General features: G+C 42.7%; 1 protein-coding gene across 1 annotated transcript in view; it reads right to left on the reverse strand.

The window, feature by feature from the left end:
* LOC149287143 (cytosolic arginine sensor for mTORC1 subunit 2-like) overlaps positions 1–13,162 on the reverse strand; it is a 33,280-nt gene extending 20,118 nt beyond the window's left edge. The window contains exons 1-2 of the mRNA XM_089493235.1: positions 12,767–13,162; positions 1,481–1,551 (exon numbers count right to left, since the gene is read on the reverse strand). Of these exons, the coding sequence (XP_089349361.1) occupies positions 1,481–1,551; positions 12,767–12,879 (184 nt within the window). The 5' untranslated portion in view covers positions 12,880–13,162. The remainder of the gene's footprint in view (positions 1–1,480; positions 1,552–12,766) is intronic.
* Positions 13,163–13,893: the final 731 nt, after the last annotated feature.

The raw sequence follows: 13,893 nt of genomic DNA on the forward strand, positions 1-13,893 counted from the left end.
TATTCGTGCAAGATTTTGAGTTTCTATCTCTCATTGTTCATTGTCTCCTGGCTCGATAGCTGGAGCGGGAAGGATCTAGCCAGTTTTATCTCTCGTCTCAGGATCTGTGTCTTCGCGGAGGCTGCCCACGCAATTGTCGTCCTGGCACCGTTTCCAAGAACCATAGTAGCCAAAGGGCAAAGCAGGGCAGTTAAGCTCTAAAATGGGTTGGAAAGACTTCTAGTGAAGACCACTTTAAAGAGGACAGTCCTCTAACTGAACAGCTGTCCAGTGAAAAGCTGAAGGGACAATGTTGCCTATCCATAGTTATCCTATGATATCCTAGTTATTAAGCAGTCATGTGGATCCTCTGTTCAGAGAGTATGAGATTACAGCAATTGTGTCCAAATCCATATCTATACAGTTGCCCCTCCAAGTCTGTGAACCTGAAATGTGTGGACTTGGAAATCTGCGGAGGGGAGACAGCTATTAATATTAATGGGGTGCTGTATTTTAACTCTTATTTAAATGAAGGAACTATCTCCTGGTGAAAAGCAAGAGTATAATATGTGAAGCACCAACCCCATTTACTCTCTCATCCATCAGTCTTAAGAGTAAGCGCAAAGAGTTATGTCTACTGGAATTTTGTAAGTTCTTTGACATTGCTTTGTTTTGCTTCATCCTTTAGATCCTTTGCAATGTGCCCCTAAAGTTTACCCTTGACGTATCCACAGGTTGTAGCAAAATCCATAATTGTGGCCCCAAAACTTAACCTCGACTTATACATGAGGTCGACTCACAGTCGAGTATATATGGTATACACGAGGTTGACTTATGGTTGAGTCTATACGGTATGCACATTTTTTTTGGAACTGTCTTTTTGGGGTCTCTTTTTGTGACCATCATAAGTGGCCACCATAAAGACCTCAGACGATTTTTAGTGTGAAGTCGAAGCCTTTCGTGGCCGGTATCCATAGCTTTTTGTGGGATTTACGGACTATATGGCCATGCTAGCAAAACGTCAGAAACAAACTCTTCTAAAACATGGCCACATAGTCCGAAAAACCAACCCAAAACTCATTTTTGGTGTGCCTCCACATGTTTTGGCCCACATCTCCCATCAGCTTAGTCTGGGTGGGTCTGATGGGAGCTGTAGTTCAAAATATATGTCCGGAAGAGGACAAGGTTGAAGAAGACTGGTATGCTGGATAACCTAATTCAGTGATGGCGAACCTTTTACAGACCGAGTGCCCAAAGTGTAACCCAAAACCCACTTATTTATTGCAAAGTGCCATGTCCCTCTGGCTTTCTAGTAACAAACTCTGTGCTGGGGCAATGGCACATGTGCCCACAGAGAGGGCTCTAAGTGCCACCTCTGGCACGCGTGCCATAGGCTCGCCATCACTGACCTAATTGGTTTTGCAATTTTAAAAACATACGAACCAACTGCAGTGGGCCAATAAACAGAAGGAAGTGAGTGAGATGTGCCGCAGTAACTCACCAAGAAAGCCTTCTTCATCCACTATGATTGTGTAGTCCTCAGGTGTTTCTGTCAGACTGAAGAATTTGCACCTGAAAAGAAAAAGGAGAAGAGTTCGCTTTATTCACGGGTTGAACAAGTGACGTCCTCTGCATCCTTAATCCAACATCAAACCCAGTGATTTAATTCCAACATACTTACTCCTTTGTATGTATGCGGAGCACTACAGGACAAGGATACAGATCTTGAACCTGGAAACTCTTGGACTCTCACCATCTGAAATAACTGTACTATGATAAAGCAAAATCTGAACCTGGAAACTTTATATCTTACTCTCTGCATGTGTGGTGAGCACACTTGTGCATGCACACACATAGAGGGATGAATGTCAGTTGGGCAGTGAATCCGCTTCACATTTGAGATAGCATTAAAGGAGCTGAATGTCTTTTGGGAATAGAATTCAGCATCCTAGAAAATTCCTTTAAATCTTAGATTAAAACCTGAAACGGATGACATGAGAGCCACCATCCGCCATGCAAGCAAACATATATGCACACAACGTGTATTTTCTTTCTCTCTTATATACACATTCCCATTACACACACCTCTCAAATGTTTTTTAACCACCTCCCATATCAATAGATTTTATAGACTTTATGTCAAAAAATGTGTGACAGTCCGCTTCGAAAGCTTGCAACAAGTATATTGTGCATTTCAGTTGGCCAAAAAAGGTACCACTGATGGATTTTTGTTTGTATTTGTTAAATGGCCAACACAGCTACCCCTGAATGTTTAAAGCTACTAAAAGTTTTGGTAGTGGTTAAATGCCAGAACGGCAGCCACAAGGTTGTGAGTTCGATCCCAGGCTGGTCTCCAAGGTTGACTCAGCCTTCCATCCTTTTGTAGGTTGGTCAAATGAGTACCCACCTTATTGTGGGCAATTGGCTCACAGATTGTAAACCGCTTAGAGAGTGCTGAGTTTGCTATGAAGCAGTACAGAAATGTAAATGCTATTGCTAAAAAAGAAGGTTTTGATAACATTTTAAAGCAACTTAACAATTCAATTCAAGAAAAGAACTCAAATCTAAAGACAAGTTTTGTCTCTGAACTGAATGTTTAGGAGGGCAGCAAAGTTTTAAGGGGGTGTTTCCAATAGGCTGTGAGGCCGTGCCACAGCTGAGAAAGCCTTCCCCATTAAATATCATAGAATCATAGAGTTGGAAGAGACCCCAAGAAGGGCCATCCAGTCCAACCCAATTCTGCCATGCAGGAACTCACAATCAAAGCATCCCCGACAGATGGCCATCCAGCCTCTGTTTAAAGACCTCCAAAGAAGGAAACTCCACTGCTCTACAAGGAGGAGTATTCCACTGTTGAACAGCTTTTACTGTCAGGAAGGTCCTCATAATGTTGAGGTAGAATCCCTTTTCCTGCAGCTTGCATCCATTGCTCTGTGTCTTGTTCTCTAGAGCAGCAGAAAACAAGCTTGCTCCCTCCTCAATATGGCATCCCTTCAAGTTTTTAAACAGAGCTATCATAACACCTCTTAACCGTCTCTTTTCCAGGCTAAACATACTCAGCTCCCTAAGTCGTTCCTCATAGAACATGGTTTCCAGACCCTTCACCCTTTTAGTCGGCCATCTTTGGACACGCTCCAGTTCCTCAATGTCCTTTTTGAATTGTGGTGCCCAGAACTGGACACAGTATTCCAAGTGAGGCCTGACCAAAGCAGAATAGAGTGGCACTATTACTTCTCTTGATCCAGACGCTATACTTCTATTGATGCAACCTAAAATTGCAAAAATTAATAACCGTAACCCTTCTAAGCTGTGGTTCTCATAGGCCTGGCGAGAACATCCCAGGTCTACTCGGCATGTTTAAGCCAACCCACAAGGAGAAATAATAAGCATCTGTGGAGCGAAGACTTCTAGAACAAGCCCCCAACCCCAACATTTATTCTGACTCCCAGAGGGCCTGGCCATGCTAGTCCGCTGGAGCAAAAACAACAGAGCCTCTTGCATCTCACAAATACTAACAAGTTTTACTTGGCATAAGGCATCATGCGCCAAGTAATGCACACCACAAGAGCCTTCGAAATATTTTCAAACAGCTTGTTGTTTCCAAGTGGCCGAAGTATTCTTGCTGAGGTTTTAGTTTTATTTCTTTTCTTTTTTTGGTCCAACCCAGTCTTCCCCAGTTTGGGAACGATCCAAGACTTTGGACGCGCCTCCGCTACCACCTCTGTGCAAATCCCTCCATTCCAGGGAGGATTGACCCTTTGCCTCTTCCTTAATGGCCTTGTTTTTCTGAAGAAAGCAAAGAACAGGTTGTGCAATATGATATTTCTGTCTCTCCTTTCCATGCTCCACGCTCCGGAGTCAAGAATAAACTTATTTACGGCATGGAAAGAAGGATTTATGGAAGAACTTCTTTTAAAACCCCGTAAGAGTTGTGAAGTCAAAGGCTTTCATGGCTGGCATCCATAGTTTTTTGGGCTATGTGGCCATGTTCTAGAATAGTTTATTCCTGACGTTTGTGGCTGACATCTCCAGAGAATGCTGGCATGGAAGAGGTCACTATATATACCCCACTCTCTTTCATGCCAGCATTCTCTGAAGATGCCAGCCACAGATGCTGGCATAATGTCAGGAATAAACTGTTCTAGAACATGGCCACAGAGCCCCAAAACCCCCACCAAAAACCTGTAAGAGTTGTTCGATAGTGGAATAGATTGCCTTGGAGTGTAGTGGCATCTCCTTCTTTGGAGGTCTTTAAGCACTCATGTATAAGTCTAGAAAGTTTAGTCCAAAAATTGACCCCAAAACCCCGAATCGACTTATCTGTGGGTCGATATATGTACTATGCTTTACTTCCTATTTAAAAAGGAGTCATCCCCTGGTGAAAGTCAAGCGCATAGTCTGTCCTGGTAGCATTGACCCTTCCAAATTTTCTCATCCGTTCAGCATTTACCGTGTGCACAAACTGGATTTTTATAAGTTCTTTGGCATTGTTCTCCCTGCTTCGTCCTTAAGATCCTTTGTTGCGTGGCCCAAAGTTTTACCCTCGACTTATCCATGGGTCATAGAAAAAGTCCATAATTTTGGCCCCATACATGAGGTTGACTTATAGTCACATATATAAAGTATACACAGTAAGCACTCTCTCAATGGTTTACAATGAGCAAGCCAAGCTGGGTACTCCAACCTAGGAAAGGATGGAAGGCTGAGTCAACCTTGGAGCCCTGGGATCAAATTCACAACGTTATGGCTGAAGGACCAGGCATTTAAACACTGCGCCACCAGAGTTCCTTAAGACAGACAGAAAGAGAAGCTTCCATTGAACGGAGATAAATAGCAAGCCTGTGCCACAGAACTGCTGACAGACACGCTCTTGCAGCTAAAAAGTACACAAACAATGAGAGCTAAAGCTAAAGCATATGCTCCACTCCGCAAGTCCTGATGGCACGCCAGAGCGCACAGAGGGAGCCTAGAGTGCTCGGCTTTCAAAGAAACACAAAACAGGGGAGAGAGGAGGGGAACGTCCCAGGAACCACAAAACCTCAGGTTGTGCAAGCAGTACATGCTAGGAAAAGCACCCTCCTGAACGACTATTCTGCTAGTTTGTTTTCTTGCTTGCGTCGGCAACTTTGCTCTTAAGCTAACCGTTAAGTTCAAGTAGTGACCGGATCTGAGGTACCACTTGGTCATCGCGGGACCTAAGGTAATGTGGGACCTAAGGTTCTGCCCTTCACAGAATCATAGTTAGAAGAGACCCCAAAGGGCCAGCCAGTCCAACCCCATTTTGCCATGCAGGAACTCTCAATCAAAGCATCTTGGACAGATGGCCGTCCAGCCTCTGTTTAAAGACCTCCAAGGAGGGAGACTCCACCAAATCTTTTCAAACTGTTTTAAATACAGCACTGTTTTCAATATGAAGGTTATTGAAAGAGTTTTAATTGTTCTTTAGTAATAAGATTGATTTCAGAGTATAGTCTACTCAAGAAGCAAGCTTGTTTTCTGCTGCTCCAGAGAATAGGACAATGGATGCAAGCTACAGGAAAAGCGATTCCACCTCAACATTAAGAAGAATGTCCTGATAGTAAGCGCTGTCTGACAGTGGAACACATCCTTTGGAGTTTGGTGGAGTCTCCATCTTTGGAGGTCTTTAAACAGAGAGGATGGCCACCTGTTTGGAGTGCTTTGACTGTGAGTTCCTGCATGGCAGAAGGGGGTTGGACTGTTCCTGGTCCTAGACTCTGGAGCAGCAGAAAACAAGCTTGCTCCCTCCTCAATGTGACATCCCTTCAAGTATTTATACTTCTATTGATGCAGCCTAAAATCGCATTGGCCTTGTTAGCTGCCGCATCGCACTGTTGACTCATGTTTTGTATCATAACTACCAAATCCTCAATGCAAATTCACTAATCAGGGGAACGCCTCATCCTTCAGCACAGTGGTTTTGGAGCGGTGGCCGTCCAGATGTTTTGGATTCCGTCTCCCAGAATCCCTGCTTGCCGGAGCTTTATGGAGGTGAGATCCAAAACCTCAGGAGGGCCAACGTTTGATGCCACATGCCTTGGCAGACAGTGCCCATGCGTATTCAGGTTAGCCTTTGTCTATGAAGACAAATACAGGGACACCAATGCAATACCTAACTGTTTGGATGGAATTTGGACCTCGTAACTGGGATCCATCTTCGAGTACAGAAAAATCGTTCAAGTATTAACAGAGCAGTGAAAAGAAGGAAAATGTTGGCTGCCTCAACAGTGTCGTAATGAAGGACGTGTTGTGCAGTAGATAAGGACATACATTGTTAGTTGTTGTTGTTCTGTGTCTTCAAGTGTTTTCGTCTTATGGCGACCCTAAGGTCGATCATTGGGTTTTCTTGGTAAGGCTTGTTCGGAGGTTTGCCACTGCCTTCCCTTGAGGCTGAGAGCGTGTGACTCACTTAAGGTCACCCAATGGCTTTGATGTCCAACCTAGGATTCATAGAATCCCAGAGCTGGAAGAGACCACAAGGGCCATTGAGTCCAGCCCCATTCTGCCATGCAGGAACTCTCAATCAATACCCAACAGATGGCCATCAACCTCTGTTTAAAGATCTCCAATGAAGGAGACTCCACTATGCTCCAAAGGAGCGTCTTCCATTGTGTACCTCACAGACAGTGGCATTAGGGGGGTGCATTAGGGCACCAGGTGACACCTTAAAAGGTGGCACCTAAACTCTGTGGCCAACGTCCGACAGACACTGACCATAGGACTACGCTGGAGTAGCTACAAAGTATTCTCTCTAGGAATCTCTAGGTCTTTCAATGCAACCTTGAGTTAGAGTTGACCAAAGAGTTGCTGCGGAGGACCTAGATACTCCTAGAGAGAACGCATTAATCAAATCCGTGAATAATCAAAGCCGCAAATATCAGCTGCAGATATGGAGGGATGAGTGTACATTCATTCTGTAGACATGCTTTTGTACAGTGCGTCCGCGCCATACGTGGGTGCGCCATACATGGCTTTCAGCATACTTTGAAAGCCGTGCACTGGAAGAAGCAATGGTTTTCCTTACGTGGGGGGTCTGGAACTGCATAAGGGAAGGGCGCACTGTAATTAAAAGGTATCATTTTAGTTTTGCTCATTGGTTACGTCACAACTGTTACCAATACATTCGGTGATACAGTGGTTCCTTCCCTTACGCAGGGGATCCAAGGGAAATTCCACGTATGCTCAAGCCCCATGAAAAGTAATGGCATGCACCATTAGTCTTTCTGGCGCACGGCGCCACTTCTTCCCACATGGCTTTCAGTGTATGCGTGGGCATACTATATATGGGAATCACAATTTAGGGGTAATGTTGGTACCGAAAAATATTACTAAGGCTTCCGTATGGTGTAGTATGAGCGAAGATCAATGGGGTATGTGTGTGTGACAATATGAGTTACCGCACCGGGTGATGCCAACCCTAGTGATGCCACTACTCAGATAGTTGCCATAAAGAAGAAAAGAGGAAAGCCCCCATATGCTCCATGGTTGTGCTTGGTGAACATGAGATAAAAATGTGAGCAAACCGAATAGATCAGATCAAACAGTAAAAGCAAAGCAAAACAAAAACCCACAAACAAAACCGATGCACAATGGTCAGTCGTTTTGCGAATAGGGAAAAGAAGGGGACTACTTTCGCTCTCCTCAGAGCATAAAATAAGGACTAGACCTCAGAGTAAGCATGTTTAAAACCACAGAATACTCTGTCATTTATTATTATTATTATTATTATTATTATTATTATTATAGCGCTGTAGATTTACACAGCGCTGTACATACAATTAATAAAATAGACAAAAAGAAACCTATAGCGTACATTCTACAAAATGAGAAAAATATATGCAATATATTACTGAAATTTGGAAGAATGTATGGAAGTGGCTTCTCCATAAGAAAACTCTCCTTATCCGAAAGAAAGAAGGAAGGAAGGAAGAAATGAGAAAGAGAAAGGAATGAAGCAAGGAAGGAAAGAAGGAAGGAAGAAACAAAATAGAGGAAGGAAGGAAGGAAGGAAGGAAGGAAGGAAGGAAGGAGAGAGAGAGAGAAAGGAAGGAAGGTAAGTAAGTAAATAAGTTTAATGGGATTTTACCTTAATTTTTTAAAAAAAATATCATTTAATTAAATTAATTTAATTTAATTTAATTTAATTATTATTCAGGAATATGAACCCAACCTTTCGAACTACGATCAAACCTGGGCTGGTTGAGAATCCATGCATAGAGCACCATCTAGTTGTAATAATACACTCACCTCTAGCTGTATTAGTCACTCTGTAGGTGAGGCTGGACTACTGAAATCCTGCTCAGAGGTGGAAAACAAGCACACTTCCCTGCACCTGGAGCACTAGCATGTCAGGAACAAGTGTGTTCAGACTGCTGGGAGAGGATGAGGCTATTTGGGGGACCGGGCGAAGGGGACAACATACAAACATGTAATTTTCACTTGGAGTGGTATCCTCCCAATATACTACTGTGATTATGCAGTTAGATCAGCTACTTAGAACAATCATCGAGTTGGAAAAGATCTCCAGGGCCATCCAGTCCAACCCCTTACCATGCAGGAACTCACAATCAAAGCAACCCTGACAGAAGGTTAAGAGGTGATATGATAGCCCTGTTTAAATACTTGAAGGGATGTCATATTGAGGAGGGAGCAAGCTTGTTTTCTGCTGCTCCAGAGACTAATACATATCTATATATATATAGAGAGCTTGTTTTCTGCTACTCCAGAGAACAGGACATGGAGCAATGGATGGAAGCTACAGGAAAAGAGATTCTACCCAAATATTGGGGAAGATTTTCCTAATGGTAAGAGCTGTTTGACAGTAGAACACACTTCTTCAGAGATCTCCTTCCTTGAATGGCCATCTGTTTGGTATGCCTTGATTGAGAGTTCCTGCATGGCAGGGCTTTGGATTGTGGTCTTCAAGGTCTCTTCCAACTCTACAATTCTATTATTCTATGATTCTAAGATTTGCCACCATTGCCTTCCTCTTCCATGGCTCCAAGTTTCCATGGCCTCCAAGTTTCCATGGCTGAGCTAGGATTCAAACCCAGGTCTCCTGGAGCCCTAGTCCAACCCTTGGACCTCTACGCCGCACCAGCTCTCCAGACTTCATTGCCGAAGTATCTCCAGGGCTCCAAAACCTGCCAAATCTAGGACGCAGAGATTATAGCGCACCGATCTTCAAAGTCCAACATTTTCATGCAAGAAAGTTTTAAATGTTAGCGGATGGCATGCGCTCAATTGTTAATGTTAATAAAAAGAAATGCCCCCGTGGGAAATAGACTCTAGATCTTCTTTCTCTTAAACTGACCTCTGAGTCTATCAGCATTAAATAAACAACAGTGTGTATGAGTTCAGAGATATAGCCCTGTTAGTCTCTAGCATCAGTACGTAAAGAGATCTTGTGGCGCCTTTGAGACTCACTGAAAGAAAGAAGTTGGCAGCATGAGCTTTTGTACGCTTCAGTCTACTTCCTCAGATGCATATAATTATAATTATTATTCAAAGATATAGCCATGTTAGTCTATAAAGTCAGTATGTAGAGAGATCTTGTAGCACCCTTGAGACTCACTGAAAGAAAGAAGTTGGCAGCATGAGCTTTCCGAGACTTCAGTCTACTTCTTCAGATGCGTATAATGGAGTGGAAAAGTATGTATGTCTCTGTGTGTCATCTCTATATTTACTCTGGATCTGCAAGTCGAACTATTTCCATCTAAGCACAACAGCGGCCCAAATCCACAAAACAGTGATACCTTTATGGGGCCAACCCAAACGCACCAAATACGTGATGCACGCTTTCAAAGCACCACCGCTTGCATCATAGAATCACAGAGTTGGAAGAGAGCACAAGGGCCATCCAGTCCAACCCCATTCTGCCATGCAGGAACTCTCAATCAAAGCATCCCAGACAGATGGCCATCCAGCCTCTGCTTAAAGACCTCCAAAGAAGGAGCCTCTGAGACAGTGTCTTCCACTGTCGAACAGCCCTTACTGTCAGGAAGTTCCTCCTAATGTTGAGCTGGAATCTCTTTTCCTGGAGCTTGCATCCATTGTTTTGGGTCCTGTTCTCTGGAGCAGCAGAAAACAAGCTTGCTCCCTCCTAAATATGACATCCTTTCAACTATTTAAACACAGCTATCATATCACCTCTTCACCTTCTCTTCGCCAGGCTAAACATACCCAGCTCCCTGAGCCATTCCTCATAGCGCATGGTTTCCAGACCCTTCACCATTATAGTCGCCCTCCTTTGGACACACTTGTTTTGTGCGTTTCAGCTGGCCCCATAAAGGCATCACTGTTTTGTGGATGTTGGATGTTGCCATACTTTGCTCCATGGGCAACAAAGAGCCGGCATGGTGTAGTGGTTTGAGCGTGGGACTACAACTCTGGAGACCAGGGTTCGATTCCCTGGTGGAGCATAAGCACTCACTGGGTGACCATGGACAGGTCACACTGTCTCAGCCTCAGGCGACGGTCATGGGAAATCCTGCCAAGAAAACCCTATGACAGGTTTGGCTTTTGTTGTTGCATGCCTTCAAGTCATTTCTGGCTTATGGCCACCCTAAGGCCACCCTATCATGGCAAGATTTAGATTTGCCATAAGGTGCCATAGGTCAAAAATGACTTGTTTTGAATTTTATTGGACTTTTATTGAAGTTGATTAATAGGTGCCATACCAATGGAATAAATAAATACACATCCAAAACGCAGAAACAATCCAGTCTGAGACCACTTTGACTGCCCTGGCTCAGCGCTAGGGAATCCTGGGAAGTGTAGTTTATTGTGGCGCCAGAGACAGTGGAGGCTCAGCGTCTCACAAAACGACAGTTCCCAGAATTCCACAGCATTGCGCCAGAGCAGTGCAAGCGCTTGGAAGTGGATCATTTTTGAGATGAAGAAGAAAGAGGAAGGGTATAAGTATTATTATATTATATATAATTATATTATATATTATATTATATTTATTATATTATAATATAATATATTATATATATAATATATAATGTATATTATTTATATATATAATATATAATGTATATTATATATATATATATATATATATATATATAATATAATGTATAACATAATATAATTTTATAATATTATTATAATATAATTATATTATAAGTAGGGTATAATAATAATAACAACAATAAAATTATTATTATTAATAAGGCATAAGAAAAGGGTGAAGAAAAATTGTTTTTTAATTAAAAGGAAAATGAATTAATAATAATAATTCATTTAATAATAATAATAATAATAATAATAATAATAATTCATTTTCTTATGCCTAAGGCATAAGAAAAAAGGGGGGAGGAAAAAAATTAATTAAAAAGAAAATGAATTATCATTACTATTATTATTATTGTGGCATAAGAAGAAAAGTGGGGTACAAAAATTGTTTTTTAATTAAATCGAAAATTAATTAATTAATTAATTAATAAGGCATACAAAGAAAAGCGAGGAAGACAATTTTGTTTTTTTAATTAAAAGGAAAATGAATTATTATTATTATTAAGGCATTAGAAGAAAATGGGAGGAAAATGTTTTTAATTAAAAGGAAAATGAATTAATAATAATAATAAGGCATAAGAAGAAAAGGGGGAAGAAAAATTTGTTTATCAATTTATAGGAAAATGAATTAATAATAATAATATTAATAATCATTCTTTTTTCTTTTAATTAAAACATTCTTTGGTTCTTATAATAATTTCTTCTTATTATATCTTATTTCTTCTTCTTTTTATTAATAATAATAATTATAATAATAAGACATAAGAAGAAAAGGGAGGACAGGATCAAAATTCAATATGAACTGAATAGACTAGAAAGCTGGGCCAAAGCTAATAAAATGAAATTCGACATGGAGAAATGTAAGGGAACAAAAATGAAATGCACAGATATAGGATGGGATACGTATGAAAGGGATCTAGGGGTCCAAGTAGACCATAACTTGAACATGAGTCAACAGTGTGATGCGGCAGCTAACAAGGCCAATGCGATTTTAGGCTGCATCAATAAAAGTATAGTGTCTAGATCAAGGGAAGTAATAGTGCCACTGTATTCTGCTCTGGTCAGGCCCCACCTGGAATATTGTGTCCAGTTCTGGGCTCCACAATTCAAAAAGGACATTGAGAAACTGGAGCGTGTCCAAAGGAGGGCGACTAAAATGGTGAAGGGTCTGGAAACCATGAATCCCTATGAGGAAAAACTCAGGGAGCTGGGGATGTTTAGCCTGGAGAAGAGAAGGTTAAGAGGTGATATCATAGCCCTGCTTAAATATGTGAACTATTTGAAGAGGTGTCATATTGAGGAAGGAGCAAACTTGTTTTCTGCTGCTCCAGAGACTAATAGATGGAGATGGAGTGAGCTTTTTTCCTGCTGCTCCAGAGAATAGGACATGGTGCCATGGATTCAAAGTGCAGGGAAAGAGATTCCAGCTCAACATTAGGAGGAACATCCTAAGGGCTACTTCCTCAAGATGGTGGAGCCTCCCTCCTTGGAGGTCTTTGAGCAGAGGCTGGATGGCCATCTGTCAATGGGGATGCTTTGACTGAGAGTTCCTGCATGGCAGGAGGGGTCCTTGGGGTCTCTTCCACCTCCATTATGCTTCTAGAAGGAAAAAGGGGGCGTGTATAGGGCCAAAACAACACCCCACCCTGGCCACAGGGATATACACTCTATAGCCCCTAATGCAGAGACGCGTGTAGGGGCCTGACACGCGTCTTGGCATCCAGACGTGCCTTTCACCTCCCCTCCTTACCTGGTTTTGGAGGCGAGGAAAGCCAGCTTGATGAGCCCATAGGTGAACCCCTGGATCCTCTCCTTGGCCACACTGGCCACTTTCAGGCGGTGCTCCAGGATGTGCAGCTCCATCGTTTCCTCCTTCTCATTGGGAGCTCATCCGAGTCGATCCCGGGCCAGATGCGCGTTTGTTTGTTTGTGGATCTGAATAATATCCTTCTTTTTGAAGGACTTTTTCTTTTTTGGGAGGAAGGAAGGAAGGAAGGAAAGAGAGTGAAAGAGCTAGTTTCTTGGAGGAAGAGAAGAAGATGCAAAGAAAGGAAGAAAAGGAAGGAAGGAAGGAAAGCTAGAGAGAGAGAGAGAGAGAGTCGGGATCCTTGCAAAGGCAGAGAAAGCTCCACAATGAGACAAACAACTTGCCACTCAAAAGCCCAGGCTGCCACTGCGCATGCGCGGAGGAGAGGAGCATCCTGGGAGATGTAGTCCAAGGCTTGTGAGGGAAAGGAAAACAAAACCAGAGTTTTCACAGAGTTCCCTTGAAGCAGTGGTCCCCAAACTGGGCTCTTTAAAGAGATTCTGGACTCCAGCTCCCAGAAGCCCAGGCCATAGGCCAACAGGGCTGAGGATTCTGGGAGATGAAGTCCAAAAGCACCTCAAGGGCCCAGTATGGGGGCCACTGGAGTCAGGTCCAAAATGTGGTTCCATCCCAGACATGACTAAATAAAATGTCCATATGTGAGAACATAATACGGCCTATGGCCCTCAGAACCCACAGGGGCAGTGGTCCCCAAACTGTGCCCTTGAAGAGATTTTGGACTTCAGCTCCCAGAAGCCTCAGCCATGTTGGCTAATAGTCGGGGATTCTGGGAGTTTATTAGTATGTCCATGTATATCTCATTGTTCGAGGAGAATACGAAATAAGATTTATATAGATACGAATAACGGGGGGAAACAACCATAAGTGGTAAAGAAAAGATTCCCCCATAAGTATAAATCCCAATAAGCGAACCTTGATTCGGCCATTTTATATAAGGCCGGGACACCAGTTGACTATGCCGTTGTATTTAATGGGACTTGAGGACCCACGGATTTGGGATCCATGGCGCATCCTGGAACCGAACAAGGTTCTGCTGTAGTTCATCAGGC

Source organism: Sceloporus occidentalis, unplaced genomic scaffold (assembly GCF_023333645.1).
Source record: "Sceloporus occidentalis isolate IW3139 unplaced genomic scaffold, rSceOcc1.0.p SCAF_64, whole genome shotgun sequence".
In the NCBI taxonomy this organism is placed as follows: domain Eukaryota; kingdom Metazoa; phylum Chordata; class Lepidosauria; order Squamata; family Phrynosomatidae; genus Sceloporus; species Sceloporus occidentalis.